This window comes from Mus musculus, chromosome 17, assembly GCF_000001635.26.
Source record: "Mus musculus strain C57BL/6J chromosome 17, GRCm38.p6 C57BL/6J".
Classification (NCBI taxonomy): Eukaryota; Metazoa; Chordata; class Mammalia; order Rodentia; family Muridae; genus Mus; species Mus musculus.
The window spans coordinates 28,797,998-28,823,911 of record NC_000083.6 but is presented as its reverse complement, the minus strand read 5'-3'; the positions used below and the strand labels follow the sequence as shown (position 1 = coordinate 28,823,911).

The 25,914-nt window shown below is 50.2% G+C and overlaps 1 protein-coding gene and 1 long non-coding RNA gene across 14 annotated transcripts in view; one reads left to right on the top strand and one right to left on the bottom strand.

Annotated features, from left to right (window-relative positions):
* The window catches only part of Brpf3 (bromodomain and PHD finger containing, 3), a 37,664-nt gene extending 14,878 nt beyond the window's left edge, over positions 1–22,786 (bottom strand). For 6 of the 13 annotated variants that reach the window (XR_003952129.1, XR_385332.4, XR_385333.4 and 3 more), the window contains exons 1-8: positions 22,551–22,786; positions 16,513–17,983; positions 13,243–13,399; positions 9,195–9,326; positions 6,719–6,847; positions 6,114–6,426; positions 5,274–5,576; positions 2,320–2,826 (exon numbers count right to left, since the gene is read on the bottom strand). Coding sequence is in view for 8 of the 13 variants with exons in the window: in NM_001081315.1 (NP_001074784.1) it covers positions 2,320–2,826; positions 5,274–5,576; positions 6,114–6,426; positions 6,719–6,847; positions 9,195–9,326; positions 13,243–13,399; positions 16,513–17,957 (2,986 nt within the window). In the remaining 5 variants the exon portion in view is untranslated. Of the gene's footprint in view, positions 1–2,319; positions 2,847–5,273; positions 5,577–6,113; positions 6,442–6,718; positions 6,848–9,194; positions 9,327–13,242; positions 13,400–15,395; positions 15,418–16,512; positions 17,984–19,986; positions 20,039–21,478; positions 21,855–22,082; positions 22,312–22,550 lie in introns of those variants that run through there. The other 7 variants (XM_030249830.1, XR_003952130.1, XR_003952131.1 and 4 more) reach the window with 7 other exon arrangements.
* Gm35883 lies at positions 413–21,021 on the top strand. The gene is made up of 4 exons (XR_003952337.1): positions 413–1,682; positions 14,383–14,494; positions 19,814–19,972; positions 20,582–21,021. It is a non-coding gene; the product is annotated as a predicted gene, 35883 (long non-coding RNA).
* Positions 22,787–25,914: the final 3,128 nt, after the last annotated feature.

Sequence of the window (25,914 nt, the reverse complement as noted above, 5' to 3'; positions counted from 1 at the left end):
CCCGTGGGAAGCCGCCTTGGAGGACCAAAGTGGGTAGGTGGCTGTCCCTGTAAGGAGTGTATCACAGGTGGCAGAAGGACTCTCACAGAGACAAGGTTAGCTAGTGAGCAGACTGTACCTCCTCACTCTCCCCACAAAGAAGATGAAGTCAGCACATGCCTGACCACGGAGGGAAACTATGGCTTCTCCCCCCAGGTCAGGCTCACGAGTACCTGGATCAGCTCTAATTTCAAACCTCAATTATCAGGGAGGTCCTCTGCCTCTTGAAGAGCCACACACAGTCTTACCTCTTCTGATAACCACTCTCAAGCCCTCTCCAACCCAGCTGGCAATGGCAGCAGAAGCTAAGACAGGATAAGGGCCTAGGGTCAGCCACACCCAGAGCTACCTCACAGAGCCAGTGCGTTGAAGAGCGCAGACTCTTAGGACTACAGCAGCCCAGAGCAGAGTAGCACGGGCACCAGAGCCCTGGCTCCAGGCTAGGTAGCCTCTCAAATCCTGGCCCCTTTTTGTGAAGTAGAGAGGCTGTTCCGTAGGAATCCCTTTGCAAGGAGCCTCACGTGGGGTGAGCCGTGTCACTGTCCCAGGAGCACCATGCCAGGGAGGCTTCCTCTGCTCCATCTGTTGAGTCCCACAGCTCTGATCGCTGAACCAAGGCTGACAGAGGACCAGACCGCCGATTTAAGAACTGTCAGACACATTGGCTAGAAAGCAGCAAGGCCTGCCATGCTTGTGACAGCAGATGCCTGAGCAGGATGCCTCAGTCCTGGCCTGATGCTTCCTCTAACATAAGGACCTCAGTGGGAGTCATGGACACAACTGTGCCGTGCCTGTGAAGGATCAAGGCCTGCCTCCTGAGCTGCAGCTCAGGCTGTATACAACTAAGCTGTATTCCGAGTGCCAGGCCCCAGGTCGGTGGGCTTCCTTCATTTTTTGCTACAATCATCTTCAGCTGTCTGAAAAGACACACACAACTGAAAAGATGACAGTAGCTGCTACCGTTGGCAGCGTTCCCTATAATCGATTCTAACCTTAGCCCTTCAACCTAAGTGTAACGAGCTCCACCTCTGTAAGAAGGAAAGAAGCTCAGAAAGGGTACATCCCTCCAGGACAGGCGATAGGAAGTCAGGGTGAGAACTCAGCTTTACCATCCTGAATGGCTGGCCTAACACAGAGAAGCATGGCTGAGGGGAAGGCAAGGCTGTGCTGGGGAGAAAGAGAGGAGAGAGCAAGCAGTGGCCACACAATGGCAGCTACCACAGACAGGGCATGTGACAGAACAACAGTCAAGAGCAGCCTTCCTACCTTGCCACAACCAAACAGGCCTGCCTGGCAGGTAACCCCCCATGTGCCTCGGGGCCCCTCACACCAGCTACCCTTTCCCAGCTGCCCCCAGCTTCAGGAGCCACCTTCAAGAGAAGCCCTCCCAAGCACAGGTCAAGCTCCCTGAGCCCACACTCTGAGCACCCTATGCTCTGTGTTCTACTGCATTGGGACCCTCGTGGAGCCGGCACTGGGTCTGACTACCCTCTCCCATCAGAGACCAGACCCTGCAGTGAGGACTCCAGTGACCTAGCCCTGTGATCTACTCTGTGACCTCCTCTCCTGCCCTTCCGCCGGCAACATTGCTGCGGCTGGCTCCTTTCTGCTATGGGACAGGCTTGTGTGTGCCCACCTCCAAGGTATTTGTTCATCTGTCCTTTTTAGAATATTCTTCCCCAAGATACACAAGCAGCTCGTCCTTCGGTTTCTTCAGATCTTTACCCAAATGTCCCCTTCCCTGGCCGCTCTGTCTCATACCACCCAGCACTCTCTGCCCTCTTCTCTGATGGTATGACCAGTGTTTTTATTTTGATGTCACCGAGCTTCAAATATGAGAGGCCTCACTTGCCCGCAGTCTCTATTTCCCCTGGAAGAGAGTTCCATGGTTTGTTCACTAATTTTCCTCCAGTGCCTAAGACAGTGTCTGAAAGAAAGTATCTAAAATATCTCAAGAGTGAACGGAAGGAAAGCTAGAGACCATTTGACATCATAAAGTCTTGCATTCCCCTTAAGGCCAGGGACAGCCTAAGACACAATCTAAAGACAACTGCTCTCAGCTTGTATCCTCACAGAGGACCCTAGAGATGGCTGGCAGGGGAGAGTGCTCCCTGATGGCTGGCAGGGGAGAGTGCTCCCTGATGGCTGGCAGGGGAGAGTGCTCCCTGATGGCTGGCAGGGGAGAGTGCTCCCTGATTGCTGGCAGGGGAGAGTGCTCCCTGTCAAGGCAAAGCAGCAAAGCAGATGGGAAATAAGAAAAGAAGTCGCAGGAAGAGTCACCTGTCTCTTCCTCCTGCTGAGGGGACCTCTCCCCTTCACTGTCACTACAGCTCCGGCTCCTTGGCCGCTTCCGGGAATAGTGTTCATCCTCTGTGCTGGCTGGAGAAGCAGGATCGTCCTCTGGGCCATGGTCCTCGCCATTCTCAAGGGTCCCATCGGGACCCCTCTGTAGCTTAACTCCATTCTTGGCCTTCTTGAAGAGGACGGAGGTTCGGCGGCCCACGGTGCCGAGAGGGGTGTCAGGATGGCTGTCGGGGTTTGTGAGGGACAGTCTGTCAATGCCATTGTCACTAAGCAAGCATTGCAAGGGCTCGCTCCCCAGTTGCAGGGCTGATTTTTCTAAGAGCTCCTCATCTTCCACCTTCCGGGACTTTAGGAACCGGCTTGAAGGTTTGCTGTCGCTGATGGGTTTCAGGGTTGGGGGATCTGGAGGGGATTCCTGTTCTGACAAGGAAGGCGCAGGCCCGGTAGGCTCCAGGGTTGGTGGGGCAGGCAATTTTGAATCATCTGTTAGAGAAAAAGAGAACCTGCTTGAACATTCTAGAAACAGTCTGCTCCTACCAGTCAGATACCATCTCTGATAAGCAAGGACCACAGCTTTGACTCCTCTTAGGCCTCAGATCTAAGCAAAGATAAAAGGAGGCGAGGCGTGAGCTCTGTTCAGACCCAAGAGCTCTTAATCCCTGCTGCGCGTTTGAATCAACGAGGACAGTGGTTCTCAGCCTGCGCAATGCTGAGACCTATGGAGAGCCCTTGGTGCCACTTAAGATATTGGCAAGAATATTTACAACATGCCTTTAACAACATCAACATGTTGGCAGACAAAATACATGGCTTGAAACTATAAATGGATCCCTAGACAGTGCCACTAGCTGGCGGGCTGGCAGACAATGATGGTTAAGAGTCTGCACAGAGCCTTGCCAACTAAGACAGGAGCGCACTGCTTTGGATAATGCATTTTCAATGATGTTAAGGAAGGCATTCTTGTCAGAAGAGCCTCAGACAGATGCCGTCTTATTTAGGAAGTAAAAAAGGAATAAATAATAAATAATAAAAAGTGAAATAATAAATAATGAGGACACTAGGCTAGGACAAGGAAGCAGGCTCAGGTAGGAATGTGACACTGGGCAAGGCTCAGGATGAGTACAGCTGAGGAATGATTTCTTTGGATCCTGATGGTCTTATTAAGTCCCTGAATACAGTAATCAGGGGATCTTTGTTTATGCCTCCTTTGTTCTTTGACTACTTTGTCTTTGGCCTAGGACTGCCCCTATTCTTTGCATGTTACTAGAATGGTATCAAAGCAGACTGAGAAAAATAAACCAGCCTCAGCACTTGCAGAGGTCATACCATAATGTTGTCTAATTATCTCTTAAATCCTTGCTCCCTTCCCCGAGGCCCTGCTGACTGACTGAGCTGGCTTGGTCAGCGACCCTTTAATACAGTTCTTGTGGCGGCCCCCAATCACAAAGTTGTGACTTCATAACTCTAATTTTGCTGCTGGGTTTTTTTGTTTTTTTGTTTTTTTGTTTTTTTGTTTTTGTTTTTCAAGACAGGGTCTTCGAGGCCAGCCTGGTCTACAGAGTGAGTTCCAGGACAGTCAGGGATACACAGAGAAACCCTGTCTCGAAAAACTAAAAAAAAAAAAAAAAAGACAGGGTCTCTCTGTATATGTCCTGGAACTCACTCTGTAGACCAGGCTGGCCTCAAACTCAGAAATCTGCCTGCCTCTGCCTCCCAAGTGCTGGGATTAAAGACATGCGCCACCATGCCTGGCTCTTTGCTGCTGTTTTGAATCATAATGTAAATATCTTTGTAGATAGAGATTTGCTAACGGGGTAGAGACCCACAGGTTGAGACACACTGAACTAGGCACTGAACTAGAAGTTTTGTAAGAATTCTAAGCCTAAGTTATAACCAGACCAAATGAAAGGGAATCACAAAGGGAAGAGGGCTTACAAAGTGAGCCTGGTGGTTTGTATTTCAAATGTCACTCATGCTTGAGAAAGCCACTGGTGTAGCCAATAAGGCGAGTCTTCAGCTCGTCAGACTAGAGGATTAAATTCTCACAGACTTTGGGGTTTTCACACCTGTCCTCAGTTCTGGTTTGTGAACACCCAGCGGGCAGAAAGAGTGTTTGCAGACATAAGGAACTCAGCAGCTCTCAAACAAGTCTGCTCCATTTGAAATTTTACAAGCCACAGCCCAGACATCCCTATAAGAACCTCTGAGACTTGACCAGGAAACCGTCTGGGTCATGTGAGGGCAACTGGCCCACTGTATTATGACCCTGCTTAGCCATGGTCAGGCAGTGGAATTCAAATGACATGCTGACTGCCACGTGAAAGTTAATGGCCACATAGCCTTCTGATGTCATGTGGCTTCTCTACCATGTCTTGGACCTACAATAAAATGGGCCAATTTCTCCAATTTGAGCCCTACCAAAACCCATGTTTAGGCTCTGTGAGTGACAGGTCTCCCCAAACCTGGGGCTGATGCAAGGGCAGGCACCAGTGGGAAAGAGCTTGGCTGTTGGCTGCCACAACTTCCACTTGAGAAAGCCACCTGCTTCTCAATGCGGTCTTTGGTAATCTGACTCCTCTGCTGGGATTCAAGGCTACAAGCAAGGTGCTCACTTCTCTGCTCATCCTCCCACAGCCAAGGGTAGCCTGTTCTCAGAGCACTGCACACGTGATAGAAAGCAGGCTGGCTTAGCTGGAAGACGCAATGCATCAGCGGCAAAGATGCTTCAGGTGTAACTGTGTACTGGGGAGCTGCTGGGCACCCTAACCTCTCTGAACCTCTCCACAGCCCTGGGAACACAGGGACACCCCTACCACCACCACTTCCGAGGGCTTTGCCTACCCTCAGGGAGGATACTCTAAAGAGATTTCAGCCTCTTCCTCCTCCTGACTCCCTACCACCCCGCACCTGCCTGCCTGAGACTCTCTCACCTCTGTCCCCTTCCTCTTCTGGCTCCTCCTGCTGAGCCTGCTCCAGGACAGCTGTATCCCCCCGAGATCCTGCTGGCAGCTCCCCGTTGGGCACAGTCTTGTTCAGTGACAGGAGCTGTGGTGGCGGTGGCTGTGCTAGCTTTTGCCGAAGGGCATTGATCTCCCTGCGCAGCATGCGGACACGACGGGTGCGGGCCCCGCTGGACCGCATGGTGCTCACCAGATCCAGTTTCTCCAGCAGTTCCTTCAGCTGTGCCTCTGGGGACAGATGGGCCCGGTTCTCTGGGATAAGGATGTTGTCCACTGCCAGGGAGAATGGAGGACAAAGAGGCTGAAGGACCGGCCCAGCACAGGGTGAGCGAAAAGGGCTGACATCTTTTGGATGTAAACTACGCTCCTGGAAGGGCTAGGCCAGTGACTTCCAGCAGTGTCAGTATGGGCCTTGGCCCTACAACACTGCTGCCTAGAAGGGACAGAGCAGAATTTGGGAAACGTGCAGGAAGCAAGTCCCAGTTATGCCTGCGGCCACGTAGAGACTTATCAATCCCTGGCCTGAGTGATTATGCAGCAAGAGGGGACAGGCAGAGTGCGGTGCTCTGAAGTTCTCTACTTCCTGGTCCTCCCACCCGAGGCTCCAGAGCCACACTGCAGGGATCCAGAAGATGCCTGGAGAGGCCTTGGCTTTCCAAATACACAGAAACACCTGTCTCACAGCACTGAGTGTGCTCCCAGCCACAGCTTTTGTACCCCCAAGGCCCACCCTGATCCTGGGCTGTCTGGGCCCTGTCCTTGTGCCTCTCTTCCTGGTCCTTCTCCTCTCTACCCATCCAGGCTCCTCACCATCCTCCCAGGAGAATCGGTAAAAGTCTTCCAATCTGGGTGATTCGGGCAAGTGGGTGCCCCTCTCAGGATCATAGCCGATGTTCTCTGCCTGCCGCCGGGCGTGCCGCAGGATGGCCCCTCCCAGGTCCCGGAGGCGGACAGCTGCTCGGTGGAAAATTGTGTCTTTAGCATTATACTTCATGCAGTTGGTAACTATAAGGTTAAAGTCCTCCTCAAACTCCTCCAAGGTGTGGTACAGGTGAGATTCCAGCTTCCGCCTCATAGTAGAAAAATCCATTGGCTTGGATATGAATTCCAGGTAATCTGGAACCTAAACATATAAAACCTGTACAATTACAACAACCATTTATGAGCCTCACGGGCGCACCCTTCACTGCTACTTTTGGCTTCCCAACTCTCTGCTGTGGCCATGTCGGGCTCACCACGAGCCTCAGGGCCTGGTCCACCCAGCCCTCCTACAGACCCCACACCCTGAGCAAGTCTACCAGCCGGCCAGCCGACCAGCTCCCCACTCTCATTTCTGAATGGCCCGCAGTGCAACCCTTGCTTGCTCTCCTCAGGCTATTTCCAGAACAGACTTCGTGCCTAGAGGGGCAACTTGCCTCACTCAGGCTGACAGGTTCAGCAAAGATGTGTGCAGAGTCTTTCTCCTGCAGCAGGTCCAGAGTCGTCCTCAACAGGACCGTAAACGGCATCAGCTCCAGCTCCATGGCAGCCTGCTGTACTTTGACCTGCAATGAAAGTAGGAGTGATCAGAGTGTAGACCTGCTGTCAATCAGGTGTAACAAATCTCTGCAAGGGGTGACACCCGCCACCCCACCTGAAGCTCACACAAGCAGTGCAGGTCCCGTGTCACAGTCACAACTCCCAGTGTGTGAGGGTGGAGAGGTGCTGGCATCCTGGGGCTTTGCCCCCAGGACGGATCAGGAGGCCTACAAGTGGGCTCTCCCAGGAGTGACTGCTGTTGAGGCCAACTCCCATGTGCGACCCCTTGCTCGGGTGCTTTCCCGTCGCGACAGACTGCAGGAAGGATCCCTCTCACCAGCCTGCCACCATGCCTTTACTTCCAGCCTCCAGCGCTGGGAGCCAAATCAGCTTCCCTTTGGAAATGGCCGGGTCTGTGATAACCTATCCTGGTGGCAGTGAACAAATCAGAATAGCCACCTTACAAATGTTTCCTACTCATCACGAACCAGACCACAACTTACCGAAGTCATAGCAATTATCGACTGTAGTAACTAACACCAGTAATAACTCATGCTAGGTCGCAACGAACAGCCTAAGCCCTTTAAAGATCTCTTGTTTTTTTTTTTTTTTTTTTTTTTTTTTTTTTTTTTTTTTTTAGTTTTTTAAGTCAGGGTTTCTCTGTGTAGCCCTGGCTGTCCTGGAACTCACTTTGTAGACCAGGCTGGCCTCGAACTCAGAAATCTGCCTGCCTCTGCCTCCCGAGTGCTGGGATTACAGGCGTGCGCCACCACACCCGGCTAAAGATTTCCGTTTAGTTCTGTGTAGATGTGTGCCTGGGGGCGGGTGTGTGGGGCTGTCTAAGCAGCTCCTGTAACACTGAGGGTCCAGGTCCTGACAGACATTTCACACAGAGGAAGAGGAGTCACAGAGAGACCAAGAGACTGGCTCCAGATCACAGAGCTAACAGGACAGTTAGCGTGGGGCTCCAGTCAGTTTCCACAGAACTCCTGACCATTATTAGGCCACACTGCTGCTCTCCCTGTATTATCTCAGTTAATGACATGGCAACGGAAGCAGAGATTAGTGCTCCCACTTTAGAATCTGGTACATGGAGTTTGGTGACACGAGTGAGTTAACAGATTTACCTGGTTGGAAAACAAACTGAGAAGTGATTGAGCCCAGGCCTTAGTCCAAGCGCACTGACCAAATGTAAGCACACATGTATCTCATAAGCACTGAGAGCTCACCCTGTGGGCCAGGGTGACTGGGGAGTCCAGGCTCAGCAGAGCTACAGTGGTACCCTGTCCAATGTCATCTTACAGGGTGCATGACAGGAAATACCACACAGCCACCAGTAAGGCAGATAAGCTCCTGCTCTTGGCCACATCAACATAAACCTCCTCTTTTTTATGAACCCGAGGCAGGAAGACAATCTAAGCTATAAGACCAAGCCTGGGTACAATTACAGTTTGACCTGTGAAGGTCTTGCGATGTCCTCCCTGCCCACTCAGGCTAGACGCAGTTCAGAGCTGCCCAGGACAGGGAGTGGAGCTCAAGCTGCTGGCCTAGCAGAGAGGGGCGTGTGGCTGTTGAACTGAACGGCAGGAGGAGGGAGAATTTTAACCCACCCCTCGAAAGCATTCGAGTAACAGCTGCTATTCTTGGACTAGAGAGAACAGTTTGGGCTTGTCATCCGTTCAATTAATAATATTTGCTCTGTGCCATGTGCAGAGAACTCTCACAGACACCCCAGTGGGGCAGAGGACCAGTACTACCATTAGTAACAACAGCAGCAACCTCTCCAGCCCTGACTATGTGCCAGGTACTAAGTATTCTCAACTTCGACAAATATAAATTCATCTATCTTTATGATGTCAGCTCTGTCGTTATCTCTATTAAAGATGAGAAAACAGTGAGGTATACAGAGATTAAAGTTTGTTTAATGTTATGGAAACAGAAAGTAACAGGCCAGGCTTTAGACCCGGTCCAGCAACAGCACACATGATGCTCCTGAACCACATGCTATGCTGTATCCATGCCCTGTGGTGGGGGACTTTGAATGTCCTTGGACTGAGACTCCAGCTCCTTACAGGCCAGGAGAACCTAGCAATGCCACAGAGGTGCGCCAGAAGCCTTTCAGAACATTCAGGTCAGAGTCCCTCCAAACACTTCTAAAGCAGACATTCCATCAAGGGCGCAGGCACGTGGGACTAGGCACAGGCTCCAGCCCAAATGAGTTGAACCGCGAAACACAGATGCCTCCAGGAGCACTCCACCCAATACCAACCGAGCAGAGCGTGGAGCCCACAGTGCTCAGCACCAGAGGGACACAGAATGCTGGCCCCAGAGGAGTGAGGGGAGCCAGCGAGGGCCTGGCAGGGCTCTGCTTACCTGCTCCCGCTTGAGCTTCTCCCTTTTGCGGATGAGCTCGATCAGCAGCCGCGCTCGCTCCAGGTCATGGCGAAGTTTCTGCCAGTATTTGAGCTCCTCCTTCACTGCACTAGTCTTCTCGTCCTGCTCCCGCTAAGCAAGGCAAGAACAAGGGGGCTGTGGTCTCCTTCCTTTTGCCTCAGCCTCCCGCCAGCCCTGAGGTTGCTGAAGGCCCTTCCCCAGCACCGCTCAGGGCCCCGGGCCCGGGCTTCCTGGTGCTAGAGTGAGTCTTCAGCACTGTACTACAAGAACAAACTGAAGAGAGGCTTCTGACAGCTTCCCCAGCCCCAGGGGCACCGCTGGCCGGCCATGGCCCTCACAGCTGGAAAGCATTTCTGAAGAAACTCAGTAAGACTAAGGGGTTGAAGGAATCGCACCCTACAGCTTTGCCTTGGCTAGAAAACAGTGAAGTTCTTACTAGTAGATGGAGGTTTAAAATAGTTTGGTCAGGGCTGGAGAGATGGCTCTGCAGGTTAGAGCACTGACTGCTCTTCCAGAGGTTCTGAGTTCAGTTCCCAGCAACCACATGGTGGCTCACAACCATTTGTAATGGGATCTGATGCCCTCTTCTGGTGTGTCTGGACAGTGATAGTGTACTCATATATAAGATAAAGAAATCTTTAAAAAAAATAGTTTGGTCAAACAGTGAAAATCAGCAAATGCGGGGCTAGAGGGTGGGTACCGCTCTTGCACAGGACTGATTTACAACTTCCTCTAACTCCAGCTCCTAGGAATATGCCTCTGGTCTCTACAGGCACCTGCACACAGTGGCAGCCACTACCTGCTTAGTGTTTAAACACAGGCACACACACTTGAGAAGTAAAAAAACAAATAAATAAAATAAACCTTAAAAAAAAAAAAATCAGTGAATCCTGTTCCAGAAGTGGGCACTGTTGCTGAGGGATTTGCAACACAGGAAAATGACAGCTTAAAGGAACCAAAACCTGGGCCATAAAAGAAGTAGAGAATGCTGAGAGAACCCCCTCTGGCCTCTGAGGTACCAGGTCTCAGGACACACACTCCCCACACATTTATAATACACACACAAATTAAAAACAAAATAAACGGGGCTGGCTCAGTGGGTTAGAGCACTGACTGCGCTTCAAAAGGGTTCTGAGTTCAAATCCCAGCAACTACATGGTGGCTCACAACCATCTGTAATGGGATCTGACGCCCTCTTCTGGTGTGTCTGAAGTCAGCTACAGTGTACTTATGTATAATAATAAATAAATCTTTGGGCCAAAGCAGGCAGGGACTGAGAGAGCAGGGCCGACCCTAGCCAGTGGGGTTGACCAGAGCGAGCAGAGGTCCTAAAATTCAATTCCCAACAACTACATGAAGGCTCAGAACCATCTGTATAGCTACAGTGTACTGGCATACATAAAATAAATAAATCTTAAAAAAAAAAGAATTTAAAAAAATAAACCTTTTTGGGGGTTTGTTTGTTTGTTTTTTTAGACTGAGTTTCTCCGTGTAACAGCTCTGGCTGTCCTGGAACTTGCTCTGGAAACCAGGTGGCCTGGAACTCACAAAGACCTTCCTGCCTCTGCCTCCAGTGCTATAGGATAAAGCTGTGTGCTACCACCACCACCAGCTAAACCTTTTTATTTTTAACTGCTGAGAGAATACAAAACAGAGAGGCGTCTGGATAGGGAGAGGTTTGGCTGGGAAGGCTTGCTAGGGTAAGCTAAGAGCTGCATATGCAGGAGAAGACATGCTGGCCAGCCAATCTAGCCAAACACTGAATTCAGTAACAGAGCCTGGAAGACGCCTGGTGGGCATGTCATCATACACACAAGATGCATGTCCACTGTGTGTGCGCACACAAACACACACACATAAACACTCACACAAACACACATAAACACACACACTCACACACCTCGAAGAAATCAAAAAAGGCTGTAAAGGTGCATAGAGACCTGTGGACACAGAGATCCATGATGGCAATGTGAGGACTTGCTGGGAGGAGCCTGCTAATGCTGTAGAGACTTCAGGAAGCAGAGGTTGAAGAGAGGCCAGATAGATTAGATTGGCCTGTGACTCAGGCTCAGGCAGAGTGAGCAAACGGGAGGCTCGAGGCATGGGTCAGGTGAACTTTGTGCTTCTCTGCAGCGGCGTGGGAGGATCCGAAGGCAGATGGGATGGAGCAGGTGAGAAAGAACTAACTAGTGCTGTGGGCAAGGGGAAGGAACTAAGCAGGAGCAGAAAACACTACCTAAGCATGTGGTGGCTGCCACGTGGGACAGGCTACAGACCACGGGCTGGGCCGTCGCCTGCATACTTACTATGAGAAGCTGAAGGGCAAAGGGCATCTATTCTTATTTTACGAAATTGGGCCACTCTGCTCTCACCCAGCCACCTCTTCTATGACATGACACTGGGCTGGCTGCTCAGGCTGTCCTGGAGTTCATCCTTCAGTCAAGCTGTGTGGATTTTTTTTTTTTTTTTTTGGTTTTCTGAGACAGGGTTTCTCTGTGTAGCTCTGGCTGTCCTGGAACTCACTCTGTAGACCAGGCTGGTCTCGAACTCAGAAATCCGCCTGCCTCTGCCTCCCAAGTGCTGGGATTAAAGGCGTGCGCCACCACCGCCTGGCAACAATACGTTTTTTAACAAAGCTATCTTTTGGCCTCAAAGAGACTAAACTTTTGGCAAACTCTACAGCCCAGTGAATAATATGCTTTGAGATCACTGAGTCTATGTATTCAATCTGCTGTCCTACTATATACTTAGCCTGTTTAGGTTTAAGAGAACAAAGTGTCACTGTTGGATTTCCTATGCAATCAACTTTTATAACCTAAGCATAGCTTTCATCTTATGTTCTGTTCCATGTCTTTGACACAGTTGTGTGTGTGCTGTGATAATCATTTGCTGAAAACAGTCAACAGGTTAGAAATGACCTTAAGGGCCAGGCGTGGCGGCCTTTAATCCCAGCACTCGGGAGGCAGAGGCGGGCGGATTTCTGAGTTCTAGGCCAGCCTGGTCTACAGAGTGAGTTCCAGGACAGCCAGAGCTATACAGAGAAACCCTGTCTCCAGAAACCAAAAAAAAAAAAAAAAGAAAGAAATGACCTTAAATATCCATAAATTTTAAAAACAACATGTGGATATAGCTTGTTAAGGTCTATCTGCAGTATTGAGTGTTTCTAGGTCAAGATATAATGACTTCTTCCTGATAAAACTGTCTAATTGTTCTGTAAGGAATCATTTCACTTGGGCTGGAGACACAGCAGAGCACTTAAGAGCACGGGCTACTGTTGCAGCGGAACAGGGTTTGGTTCCCAACACCTACACTGTAGTTAACAACCATTTATAATTTCAGTCCCAGGCCAGCCAACACCCTCTTCTGGTCTCTGTGAGCAACAGACACGGACATGGTACACAAACACTCATGCAGGCCAAATACTCATACACACAAAATAAATCTCTAACAACCAACCAACCAACCAGAATCTCTCATTCGGTCCCCATCCCATTGTTTCTGTGCTGTTCAATTAATACAGAGGAAAGCCCTGTTAGGTACAGGCAGGGCAGACATCAGACACAGGTATAACTCACAGGCACAACAGACAAAACACACACACACACACACACACACACACACACACACACACACACACACACACCAGGCAACAGAAAGACTACAGATAAGCCAGAGAGATGGAAGACGCAAGGAGGAAAGTGAAAAACTGAAGTTTGACCAAATGAATTCAAGAGGAAATGGCTTTGTTCTCATTCCTTAATGACACAGTTTAGCGTTCTCTATTGTTATCTATAGTGCAGGAACTATGTAAAACATCTCCCTTCAGAAGAGACCCCTGCCAGGTCTGAAGATCTCTGCGGTGCTGGTAAACTCTTCTGGACAGATCACTCAGAGGGTGATCTGCTATTGGCAAAGGCTTCCTGGGAGGCGGAGGCGGAGGCGGCAGTGGTGGCACCATCTCACGTCCACCATCTCCTCCTGTCCCCCCAGTTTTCTTCACAAGCTGCCAACAGTCACCCGTACCTACCTGCTCAGCATTTCTCTGGGACTGTAAGTGGGAGTGCAGGCGCCTGATGAGGGGGACACCGTTCCGAGCCTGCCGCTTCAGCAGCCAGTAGTTGTGAAGCCGCTGCATGAACTGGGTCTTCCTCTGAAAGGAGAGACCACTACAGATCTTGTTCAACCTTGGGCAGAGGCACAGGGGAGTGAGAGACAGGTCAGTGGGAAGCTCGGGATACACGCCGCTCGCTGTACATCCCATTCAGATCTCAGTTCATTTCTCAACCTTACAGAGGAAAACAGAAGGAAGTGACCAAATGTCTCAGCTTGGGGGAAGGCAGGGAGAAGACAGCAGAGTTAGGCAGCTCGGCACGAGAGACCGAGCGGCCATGTTTCCCCTGCTTCTCCGGCTGCCTTGGAGAACTGATCTTCTGAGGGAACCCTCTCTCAGCCCTACTGCCTGTCGTTAAGGAACTTTCAGTAAGGTACTGAGAAACAGGCCTGTGCTCCGGAACCCACAGCCTCCTTCTGACAACAGCACAGAGAAAACAAGCTTTTGAGTATGCTGTGTGCTGTGTTGCCAGACCCTGCCTTTTGTGGCTGAGGACCTCGCCAGACCCTGGGATAGCCCACAGCCAAGCTCAAAGAAAATGTGCCAGGTTACTGCTTTCTGTACCCAAACGTAATCCCTCAGAGTAATGTGACCTCTGAGGGGTTTTGTGTGCGGATGCAGGGTCGTGAGAGACGGGGTCTCACTGTACTACTCAGGCTGGCCTTGTACTTAGGACCCTCCTGCCTCAACCTCCCAAGTAACTGAGATTATAGCCACCTGACCTCTGATTTTTATCATTTAAAAACTCTTAGCACCCTAAAAATGCCTAAATTTTAGGCAATCAAAGGGAAAAGGAGAAAACAACAATCTAAATATAGATAAATATACAGGATAGATGCTCTTAAAAAGTAGCCAGCAAGTGAGGTCTTAAGATCTGGGTTATAGGAGCCGGGCGTGGTGACGCACGCCTTTGATCCCAGCACCTGGGAGGCAGAGGCAGGCGGGTCTCTGGGTTATGACAGCTATGTAACAGCTCTGGGGCTGGGCAGGAAAGGATCTAATGAGCCCTCAGGGACAACAGCACTGTCCCCTCCCCCACTGTCCCACTAATAACAGGCACATGAGGAACTCAGGCTGGGTTGCCAACTCCTGACACAGCTAAGAAGACAAGTGGCTCCACTTGGGATCCAACGCCTTGACCTCTTCACTACCATAGTCCACGCCCAAGGTAAGCAAGGCCCCAGTGCCCCTCTGCTTTATCTCTTTGCCTCACTCCATGGGAGGAGAGCTAACTGTAGCTAATCGAGATAAAACCTAAGAAAGATGGGGCAAGCAGGGTGGACGCTGCCACTCCCTGCCTTCCATCTCTAGTCAGATGTCCTCGCCCAAAGCCAAGCTTACCTAGGCCTTTTCCCACCAGCACCCATGCCAAGCACACCTGCCCACTTGCAGGCCAGCCCCTCCCTCTGCCTACTGGCCATGGTGGGGTCAACAGCATTTGTGCGGGTGGGGTGGGGATAAAACAACACAGCAGCAGCAGCAGTAGCCACCATTTATTGAGCACTTACAACCTGCCAGGTACTGTGCTAAGACTTTGACTCAGATTTCTCTTAACTCTATCTGGTGAGTTTGCTCACAAACTCAGGCTTAGAGCAATTAGATAACTTACCAAAGGTCACACAAGTATTACGTGGTGTGTTTCTTCTTAGCCAGCGAATCTGGCTTCTGGGAAAGGCAGCTCAAACAGCTATGACAGACAACCAAGAGCTAGCCCTAGGGCAAGGCCACCGTACAAATGGGGACTAAGCACTGACCCAGTTACCTCAAGAAAGAGGTAACCAAGACCAGCTCTGTCTTGAAGACAGAGTTGCTGAAGTTCTCGAAATAAGAGCCCCCGTCCCGATCTTGCTCGGGTACCTTCCCAGCGTGGCAGGTCTGGCTGCCGGTTCTCCTCACAGTGCCAGTTTCCTCCAAGCCGCCAGATGCTCTTTTACCCATAACCTTCCAATCAAGAGAGCCTAGCACTTTCAGCCCAGAAGCTGCCCTTCTCCACCTTAGAACAGGATGTGGCATGTAGTAAGTGCTCAATAAATACTTCATCGCATGAACAAAGGAGAGAGCAACTTTACCTCCCGTGGCTGTGGTTTCTTCATCTGGGAATGTGGGAGAAGGTGCAAGGACTACATTAGATGAAAAGCCTCCAAGATTCCCTCCTCCTCTAAGGCTGTACATTTGTCTTCCTTTCCTTTGCTGTTTCTGGACATGGGCTCACTGTGCAGCCCTCGCTGGCCTAGAGCTCATTATGTATACCAGGCTGGACTTAAACTTCTGGAGATTTATCTGACTCTGCCTCCCAAATGCTAGGGTTAAAGGTGTGTAGCACCACAGCTACCATTGTATACCTTTTAAAGGAATCAGCCTTGAGGTGGGCTCTGCTGGAAAATGTTCCCTGCTAAGCTCCCCCCACCCCATCCCCGTACCCCCCAGCTACTAAACTGACTTTTTTTTTCTTTTTTCTTTTTTTTTTTTTTTTTTTTTGGTTTTTCAAGACAGGGTTTCTCTGTATAGCCCTGGCTGTCCTGGAACTCACTCTGTAGACCAGGCTGGCCTCAAACTCAGAAATCTGCCTGCCTCTGCCTCCCAAGTGCTGGGATTAAAGGCGTGCGTCACCACCGCCGGCTAAACTGACAATTTTTAACCCAGGTGCAGTGCTCTCTCTGAGGACTCTGAGGGAGGGGCTGGAGACTTGGCTCTAAAACTCCACTTTTCCCAACATCTAAAGCTTCTCAAGAGGAGGGCTGCCCCACCCACATACATCCCTCGTGAACAGTGTTAACACTTGCAGGCTTCCCACTGGAATCCAGTGTGAGCCCTTGGGGTTGTCACAGAGGCAGTATAAGGACACAGCATGTTCATACAAAGACCAGAGATGATAATCATTTAGCAATCCGTGGGAGAGTTAACAGCGAGAATTATCCTGTTCACAATGCCATTTAGTGCCACTGTGAAAACTACCACTTTAGTTACACTGTGTCATCAGTGTTATCAAGCAACTTAAATGATTTATGTCACTCAGAACTAAAGGAGACACATTACTCTGAAGGCAGGGACAAAACCACAACACAGGGCCAGGCTCCATTTGGGAGCAGAGGAGACCAGGCATCCATCAGCCGTATGTGGGGAAGACCTGGGCTACTGTGAAGAACAAACCAAGAGTCCTGCAAGAGAGCGTCTCATGAGGCTCACCTGTAAGAGGGTATCTGTGGGACAGTGACCATGGGGAGAGTGATGGAGGGTGCCTCTCGGCCAGCTTCCTCTGGCTCCTTCTTGATCTTCTGCTTCAAACTCATCTTACCCTTCTTGGACACGCCCTTGAGGGGGCTGCCCACCCCACCTTGGCCTTCCTGGCCCTCCTCCTCAGCTTCTTCCTGCTCCTCCTCCCCTCCACCCTCTTTCGGCCCATCCTCATCCCCGACTTCACTGAGGCTCCTTGGGGAGTCGCCCTTTCTCCTGGCAACGGCCACACTTGGAGAGTGGGCCTCACAATACGCAGTCTTGCGAACAGTAAAGGTGGTGCCGTTGAGGCTGGTTTCTCTCATGGGTTCAATCTTCATGAAGAGCCCAGCCCGCTGCGCGCATGTCACGTGGAAAGCGGTGTAGCAGTTCACTTTATGGCACTGAATGGCCGCGCCCAGCCCTTTCTGCTTGCAGATATAGCAGGTTAGCTTCCAGCGGGCGGGTGGAATGTTGTCGATGCCCTCAATAGGCTCCAGGAACACGGTATTAGCGAAGCAGACCTCAGGGATCCAGATGGCGCAGACTACGTGGGCCCAGTGGCCATCACTGGTCTGTTTGAAGGCCCCACCTTTATTGGGGCACAGGACGCAATCCACGGGACGAGAGGGAGACTGCAGGCAGCAGCGACATAGCCACTGGCCCTCTGGGATATAGGGAACGCCGTAGCACTCCTGGTGCACAGCTAAGTTGCAGATGTCGCAGAACAGGATGACATTGCTATTGTGGCACTCATCGTCCAGGCACACGCAACAGAAGGCGTCTTCGTCGATTAGGGACTGCTGGGCCCCACTGCTGCGGCTCTCCAGGTAGGATTCCTTCTCAAGCCGGTCCACCAGCAGCTCGAAGGTGTCTGCCGACACCGAGCTGTGGCCGTCTGCTCGGCGCTTCTCGTTGACCATGTCTAGCCAGGCAATGTCCTCCTCGTCCATGTCGTACTCTACCTCCGCATCCAGGTCTTCCGGAGGCTTCTCAATGTATCGGTAGTAAGCAGCAGGCAATGGGGGCGCTTCTGGCTGGCTCCCCGTATCCACCACACGAAAGCTGGGCTGGGGGAGGTGGAAGGAGGTACCGGACGCATGCTTGGAACAGGACTCCTTCCTCTTGCCCTTTGATGAGGGTTTCTTGGACTTGGCAGGGAATTGGGGCTGCTCACTGTTTTCCTTGTTGCTATTGCATTCGGTAATATCCTGAGCAGTCAGCTCATCTTCAGTGATGATCTTAAGTGGGTCATAAATGCTGATCCGATGTAGGCGGCCATCGATGTCGACCTCAACAATCCTCTGGGCTTGGGCGTAAGTCAGGGTCTCCCGTGTGGGTGAGCACTTAAGACTGTATGGGGATGGGGATCTCCGGCCCTCGGCATTCTGCCGTGACTTTCGGCGAGGCTTCCTCATGGCAACTGGAAACCACGAAGGCAAACCTAAGGAGAGAAGGCCACGGGAGTGTGAGCTGGATATCCATTGCTATATGCGTTCATTCATATATGGTGTCCATTTGAATGGACACCAAAAGATCTGTTTCCTGTGTAAGCACTATCCCTCTAAAGCCGTGGTTCTCAACCTTCCTAACACTGCGACCCTTTAATGCAGTTCCTCCTGTTGTGGTGATCCCCAGCCATGCACTTATTTTCATTGCTACTTTGTAACTGTAATTTTGCTATTGTTATGATTGGTAATGAAAATACCTGTGTTTTCTAATGATCTTAGGTGAGCCCTATAAAACGGGTCAAGACCCACAGGTTGAGAACAGTTGCTCTAAAGCATTCACACGGCACCTCTCTTTACAAACATCACTGATAATCATCTGATTACTTTAAAATTGTAAATCCCAGCTGCACAGTGGTGGTGCACACCTTTAAATCCAAGCTCTCAAGAGGCAGAGACAGGTGGATCTCTAGGTTCGAGCCCAGCCTGGTCTATATATAGAATGGAGTTCAGAACAACCAGGCCTACACAGAGAATCCCTGTCTTGGGGAAAAAAAAAATTACAAATCCCTTACATCATCCAGCAATAGGCGGTTCATCCTATTATTTACTTTTTAGTGACACCATCTTCTAAGCTACATAATTTACCTACTTACTAGGTTTAGTATTCTCTACTTCTAGCTGAATGGGAACTTCATGGAGGAAGGAGTTGCCTATCTCATTCGCTAGGAAGAGTCTGAAAAGGTAGATAAGCGAGCACTCGAGAGTGCTAAGTGATTAAACCACACACTTCTGTGTCTGTGTGCATGGTGTATATATATGCGTGGTTTCTGCATGTGCACCTGTCCACTCCAGCAGGTGTGGAAGTCAGAAACTGAAGTCAGGTGTCTTCCTCGATCATGAGCCACAGGGTTTCAGTTAGACACTGGTCAATGAGCAGCTGAGAGCTATGTGTCTCTGTCCCCCAACAGTTGGAGAATGTAGTTCAGTTTGGGGTTTTTACCCCACCTTTGATCATTTAGTTTTTGGATAAAAGACACACAACTTTTATTACGTACAGTAAGCCTTAATCAGCACTATAGCTGGCCAGATATCTACCCTCTATAACCCCGAGTTATTACTATATTTTATCTGGGCAGGTCTTAACTCTAATTGCCAGCCCTCACGGCTGTGCTTTCTTGATTCCTAACCCATGGTGTCTCTCTCCTTTTACCCTTCTCTCTCTCTCCCAAGGGAAAAACAGATAAAAACTGATATAAATAAGTTTAAGGATACATGGCCAGGCCTTTGACAAAGACAAGAATAGTTAGGTTTCTTGTGGGTCTGAGGCCAATATACTACACCCAAAACTTGAAGAGTTAGAGAAACACTTTGCACTTGACTTTCGGGTGGGTGCTGGGGATCCAGCTCAGTATTTCAGGCTTGCACAGTAAGCCCTTCACTCACTGGGCCAGTTCCCCATCCCTGAAGATCTCTGTCCTCAAGGAGTCTTATCTCACTAAGAGAGCAGAAATGCACACAGATCTTTAGGATATGACACGAGATAAGGTCTAGTATTATAATGAGCCATGCAGTGAATCAAACAGGTTAATTATGGGAAAGATAATGCGTAAGGTTTCAGAAGACAGATACTAGGTCAGAATGATTGAGGTCAAAGCCAGCAACAAAACAAGACCATGCTGTTTGTTTGTTTCTTTGAGACCCTTTGAGACATAGTCTCTCTACATAGTCCTGGCTGTCCTAGAACTCAGGATGTAGGCTGTGCCTGGCTAACATCATAGTTCTTTTCTTTGTTTTTCTTTTGTTTTTGTTTTTTTTAAAAAAAGGGGGAGGCAAAGACAATATTGGTGACAATTAAGAATATCATCCACTTTCAAGCTTGATAAACAATGAATGAGTTCCATCAGAGGACCAGATCATCACCAGTGTAGTGTTGGCTTTAACGGTGCACGCCTTTAATCCTAGCACTTGGGAGGTGGAAACAGGTAGGTGTGCTTACTTCAGTGAGTGAATTCCAGGCCAGGCAGGGATACAGAGTGAGAACCTGTTATCTAAATAAATAAATAAATAAATAAATAAACAAAATCACAGATCTAAAACATCTCCAGAGACATCTCATGGCTAGAAGCCCTATCTCTTGGCCCTGTCCAAAGTAAAGACATCTGAAATGCTTCAGACTATAAATAATATAATATGCTAGGTACTTCCGGCAGAAGGCAGTACTTAAGATAACTGCAATACTACTTGGGGCATTTCCAACCACAAACCTTGCAAGCTGGGAATGCCTCTAAGAAATCTTTTAAATTTTAAGTAGTCTGTCTAAGGTCTTCATTGAACTCAAGGACAAGTTGATTGGGGGGTTATCTGAGGCGAATTCTCCACCTACAATTACCACAGAAATCTCTCTCCCTTGATACTTGTATCTAATCTACCCAGGGTGCTTCCCCCAGCATTCTCTGCCCCTAAGGAGCAGCTGCAGGCAGTTACCAAGGCCATCCTCACCAGGAAGACCTAAGATAGGATGGCTATACTCAGCATACTTTAACAAACTACAATGGCCTTTTCTTTTTAATCTTTCTCACAACTACCTCAAGAGACTGTGCAGACATCATCTCCATTTCAGCCACGAGAAAACAGAAGCTCAGAAAAATGTGTGAATCCAGATCTCCTAGCAAGCTGAGAGGCTACAAACACCAAGAGTCTCGGAGAGCTCTAGAGAGAGGATGTTCTGCACCAACCTAGGTTCTAATCCTGCTCCTGTGTAACCTGGACAAAGCTTTGAATTTCTCTGCCTCCACAGTGCATCAATAAAACAGTGTGGGGTGGGGTGTACTAGCACACTTTCCAGCCCAGTACTCTGGAGGCAGAGGCGCTATTCTTAAGTACTGCCTTCTCTGTGGAATTTGAGGCCAAGCAGATCTATATAGTATTTCAGACTAGCAACGCACATAGCGAGACCCTCTAAAAATGTAAAATGTTCATAGGAGAGATGGCTCAGCACAGTTGAGAGCACTGGCTGTTCTTCCAGAGGACCCAGGTTCAATTCCTAGGCAAAACACCAATACACATATTGTTTAATAATAATAATTATATATATATATGCATGCTGGAAAAATAACAGCATTTAAGAGGATGCCTAGCACCCACACTGTGGATCACAACTCCAGTAACTCCAGTTCCAGGGTATTGGAAGCCCTCTTCTGAATTCTTGGGGAACCCGGCATATATCAGGCAACATGCCCAGGCACATAAAATTTAAAAAAAATAAAAATGTAATAAAAGCAAGGGCAGAAATATCTACTTCTTAAGGATGATCAATAAGTCACCATTGACAACCACAGTGTAAAGGCCTCTCAGTCCCAAGGTGTGACTTAAGTTAACCTGGCTGTGGAGCAACCTGAGGCAGGCATACACCACCATTTGGAGCTAAAGGACCTTTACCGCACTTCTGTTCAACCCGAAGCCCTGAGGGCACGAGATCCCGTACCAACCTCAAGGTCTCAAAAGTAGTCCCAGCCAACAGATTCCATTCCCCAATTCTCCAAAGGCAAGCAGCCTCTGGAGAGGAAACACACACTTCAGTATCGATTTTGAAGAATCTACAAGAACCCCATCCTGTAGTCTCAGAAGTCGTCTCCATCCCCATTCGGGGCTCCCGCGATGCGATCACAGGGGGCAAACCCATGGGACCCAGCTGGGCTACTGCCAGGGGAAACCAAGAGTTTCGCCTACAAGGAGCTAACAACTAGACCAGGGTTGGTATTTTTTTTTTGGCGGGAGTTTCCTCACGTACACAACTCTTCCCATACACACACTGCCGAGTACCCCCAACAGCCCCCTTCAGAGACGTTCTTAGCGACCCGGGATCCCCAACTCGACCACCTCACCCTGGCCCCCGAATGAGGAGTTTCAACAATTGGACGGAACCCGCCCTGCACGCCACACAAGGGACTCATGAGACCAGGTAAGACTCCAGACAAGGTCTCTGTCCCTTTAAAGGGACTCCTCTTCCAGTGGAATCTTCACGACACCCCCCGAAGGAGAAAAAAGAGAAATATCTCCCCCTAAAAAAAACAACCCAGAGGGTAGGCGCACCACAGATAGACGCAGAGTCCGACCCTCACAGAGAAAGCGAGCGCCAGCGAACGGCGGAGGGGTGGGGAGGGGGGGGGAGGACGCGGAGATGCAAGCACTTATTGGCCGCCCAACCTGCCCGTCAAGGGGGAACCCGTGCGCCGAGGGCGGCCCCTGAAGGCGGGACTCTGGTCTAGCCAGGCCAATAGGGGAGCACGGGGAGGGCGGGGCTTAGCCGTTTGGCTGCCAGGACCGGGGAGAAACAAGATGGCGGGTGCGGGAGGGGGTCCTCGCTTTGCAGCTCCCTTCCGCGCGCTTTTCCCGGCCTCGTCGCCGCCCTCGCTCCGGGGGAGAGGTCGCGCGTCACCCCCACGCCCCATCGGGACACCCCTGTGCGCCCCGGCCGCCCCCTCGCGCGCAGCGCTCGCTCCCCGCCGGCCCCCGCCGCCCCCGCTCGCTCCGGCCCCGCCGCCGCCGCCCCCATTTTACCTCAGCCGCCGGCCGGGCCCCTAGCTTCGGGGGCCCCCTGAGCGCGAGCGCGGCCGGCCGGGTGAGCGGCCGGGCGAGCGGGCCGGGCGAGCGAGCAGCTCCGTGCGCGGCCCGGCTGAGGGAGCGCGGCCTCCTCCCGCTCCGGCCCTCCGCTCCGTCTCCCCGGGCCCGGCCGCCTCTCCCGGGGGAGGAGGGGGAATGGAGCCACCGCCGCCACCACCGCTGCCGCCCGCCACGGAGCCCGGCCGAGGGGAGGGAGGGATCAGCCCCCAGGCAGGATCCGCCCCTCGGCCTCCCCCCGCCACCTCCACCCCTTCCCTCACTCCCTCCCCGGATCGAGCCGCCGCACGCGAAGCGGGAGCGCGAAAGCGCGGGGAGACCGGAGCGGATGCCCCCGCCCGAGCCCAGCCCGGCGCGGCGGCAGCGGCGGCGGGGAGACGGGCGGGGAGATGAGCGCGAAGCGGCAGCGCCACCTCCACGGGGCACCGTCCCCGGCACGGCCTCACGGTGGCGGTGCGGACGCGGCGGGGCCGCTTCACCCTGGGCCTGTCCCAGAGCTGATCTAGTCGGGGTTCCCACTCTGAATCCACGGAGCGGTGGCTCACCCCATCCCAGCCAGAGCGTGGGGCCACCCGCCGCCCCCGAGGTGGGAACGCCCATGCTCCCACCCACCCACAAAGCTCGCCCCAGGACGACCCCGGAGGGCCACACTGTGTGTGGCTTCCCAGAGTGCAGGTGGCTGCGAAGCCTCCAGAAAGTCGTCCCTCCCCAGGCCCCCGGGACAAAGGTCTAGCGATGTCCACCCATCCCCTCCCCCAGTGCGGACAGCCCGGGAAAGACCCGTGCCTGTGGTGTGTGTACAGGTGAGCCTCTCCTGGCACACAAGGCTGCCACGGACCAGACTTTTCCATCTGTGTGGAGTTTTTTTTTTTTTAAGTAAACATAAAAGTTTGACAGTCTGCTTAAGCGTGCCTCGTAATTCCGTTTGTCACTCTAGGCATGGGAAATACTTTTCCCCTTGAATTTGATTTGGCCAGGAGTCGGTTAATTTAATGCACTGAACGGCTTTCTCAAAGGCAGCCTGCCTGTCAAACAGCAACTCCCAGACTTTGAAGTGTACTCAAGCTGCCTTTTGTTCTAATAAAAGAAAAAATAAATAGAAGAAAAGGTCCCTTTGCCCCTCCACGAGCGCATGTACCTATAAATTTGAAAGCTTACCTCGTGACAGAGATCTTAAGCACCAATACTTAATGATGCTTATAAAGGATATATGGATAAACTGCTATCGAAGATGAAGATGAATGATATATTTTGAAAGCGTTTCCTCTACACGAACGGCTGGTGAGACTTTCAATTGCTCGATTGGCTCTGGTATCCAGGACCTGGGTACTACAGTTGAAAGAGTAGAGAATAAACATTTCTCACGGCCCAAACCTTGTGTTTTTATTTACATTGAAGTATAGGTGTTCAGCATCCTAAGAGTTGAGAATTTACCAGTTGAGTGAAGCATGGAAGTTGGGTTTCCTTACAGGAGTGTGTTCTTGATAGATGGTAATAACATACTGCAAAAATAACCAATTTTTAAGAAGGAAAGGGCGTGGCTTGTGGAGCCAAGCAATCGCCTCCGCCAGCACCCCCACCCCACAGTGTTTTGAAAGCTTTGAAGCAGAAATGCTGTGAATTAGTCAACTGTTGTTAAAGCTTGGGGGAATAATCACAGGAGGGAAGGTGTGGAAAGATTAATTGTGGAAGGGAAGGCCCTAGAGGAAGAAAATATTGCAATTACTTTTAGCTTTAAAAAAATTGAGGAACAAATAGGAATTTCACGTCTTGTTCTTTTACAATGAAATATAAACATTTACATAGGACTTGTGTCTCCTTATCTTTTATTCTTCGCGGTTGCTTCTGGGCATGACCTGATTTGCATGATTGGGAAGGACCTCTACCCTCTAAATTAGGCAAATAAAAACCCTGAGAAGATGTCGCAGCTTGTCCTTGCAGTGATTTAAGATCCATTGAGAGCACATGTCAGCCTCCTCTTGTCACCAGCCATTCCTGGTCACTTTATGAGACTGGGCTCAACAAAATTTTCTCCCCCTCTTCACCCTCGCCCTTAAAACATTAGCGCCGCCCTTGTTTTCCTTTTGACACGGGAAATTCGTTTTCTGTAGCATAACCTCACAGATAGCCAGTTCACTGGGATGTAATCTCAGATGTAATATGTGACAATTATGTCATTAAAAACAAATTTGGATCAGACATCCCAGAGGCACTGCATTTAATTCGCCTTAATCTTCAGCTATTTTAAAGAGTTTGAAGTCATCAGTCCCTGGCCTGTCCATTAAGCAGTGCGAAATTAAGTACAACAAAACAAGGACTCTGCCTTTGACTCTAAATATTTGTTTGATTATTTTTCTTCTTTTTCATTAAAACTATCACGAGCTCTACCCATGCGTTTAATCCTAGCACACAGGAGGCAGATCTCTGTAAGTTCCAGACCATCTTAGTGTACATAGCAAGTTCCAGGCCAGCCAGCACCACACGGAGAGAGGCTGTCCCAATAAAACAAAACAAAACTTCATAGTGAACACACACACACACCAAATTAACCAGACCCAAAGTTCACTGAGATGGTGGACTCTTAAAGCTAGAATAGCTACCCCAGAGCTGTGGGGCTTCACAGTGGATTTTACACAATCAGTGTCAAATATATTTTCCACTACAAGAAAAAGGGAAAAATCCATAAACGAGCTGAAACTCTTTTATGAAAAGCAGTTAGCGGTGTATAGTCTTTCTGACTTCTCTCCTTCATCTGTATTTGTCCTTCCTTAACACTGAACCTTTAGCCTTCCCTGATCCCCTTTCTGCTCCTTAACCTTGACCATGGGAACACGTGTTCACTTAGGAACATACACACTAGGGCTGAGATCAGAGTAGACACAACAAGAAAAACACATACTTTTTTCTCTGAGACCCTAAGCTCCCTTAATGCACATTCTAAGTCTTTCCAATCTACAATTTTTACTTCATGTTTTGAATTTATTCATGAATTTATTTATTTATTTATTTATTTATTTATTTATTTATTTATTGTACTCAACAGTGCCCATGGGTATAGGTCAAAGGGCAACTTCCAGGCCTCAGTTGCCTACCTTGTGAGTGTGAAGGCTTTAATTCAGGTCTCAAGCCTTGGTATCACGTACCTTTACCCACTGAGCCATCTCACCATCCCCACCAAGGCTTGTTTTAAGACTCAGGAAAAACTTAATTTATTTATAAAGGAGAGTGTTTTACTATTTAAAAGAGAGGTGGCTGCAGAAATGGCTCAGTGGTTCAGGGCACCCACTTACAATTAATTGTCTGT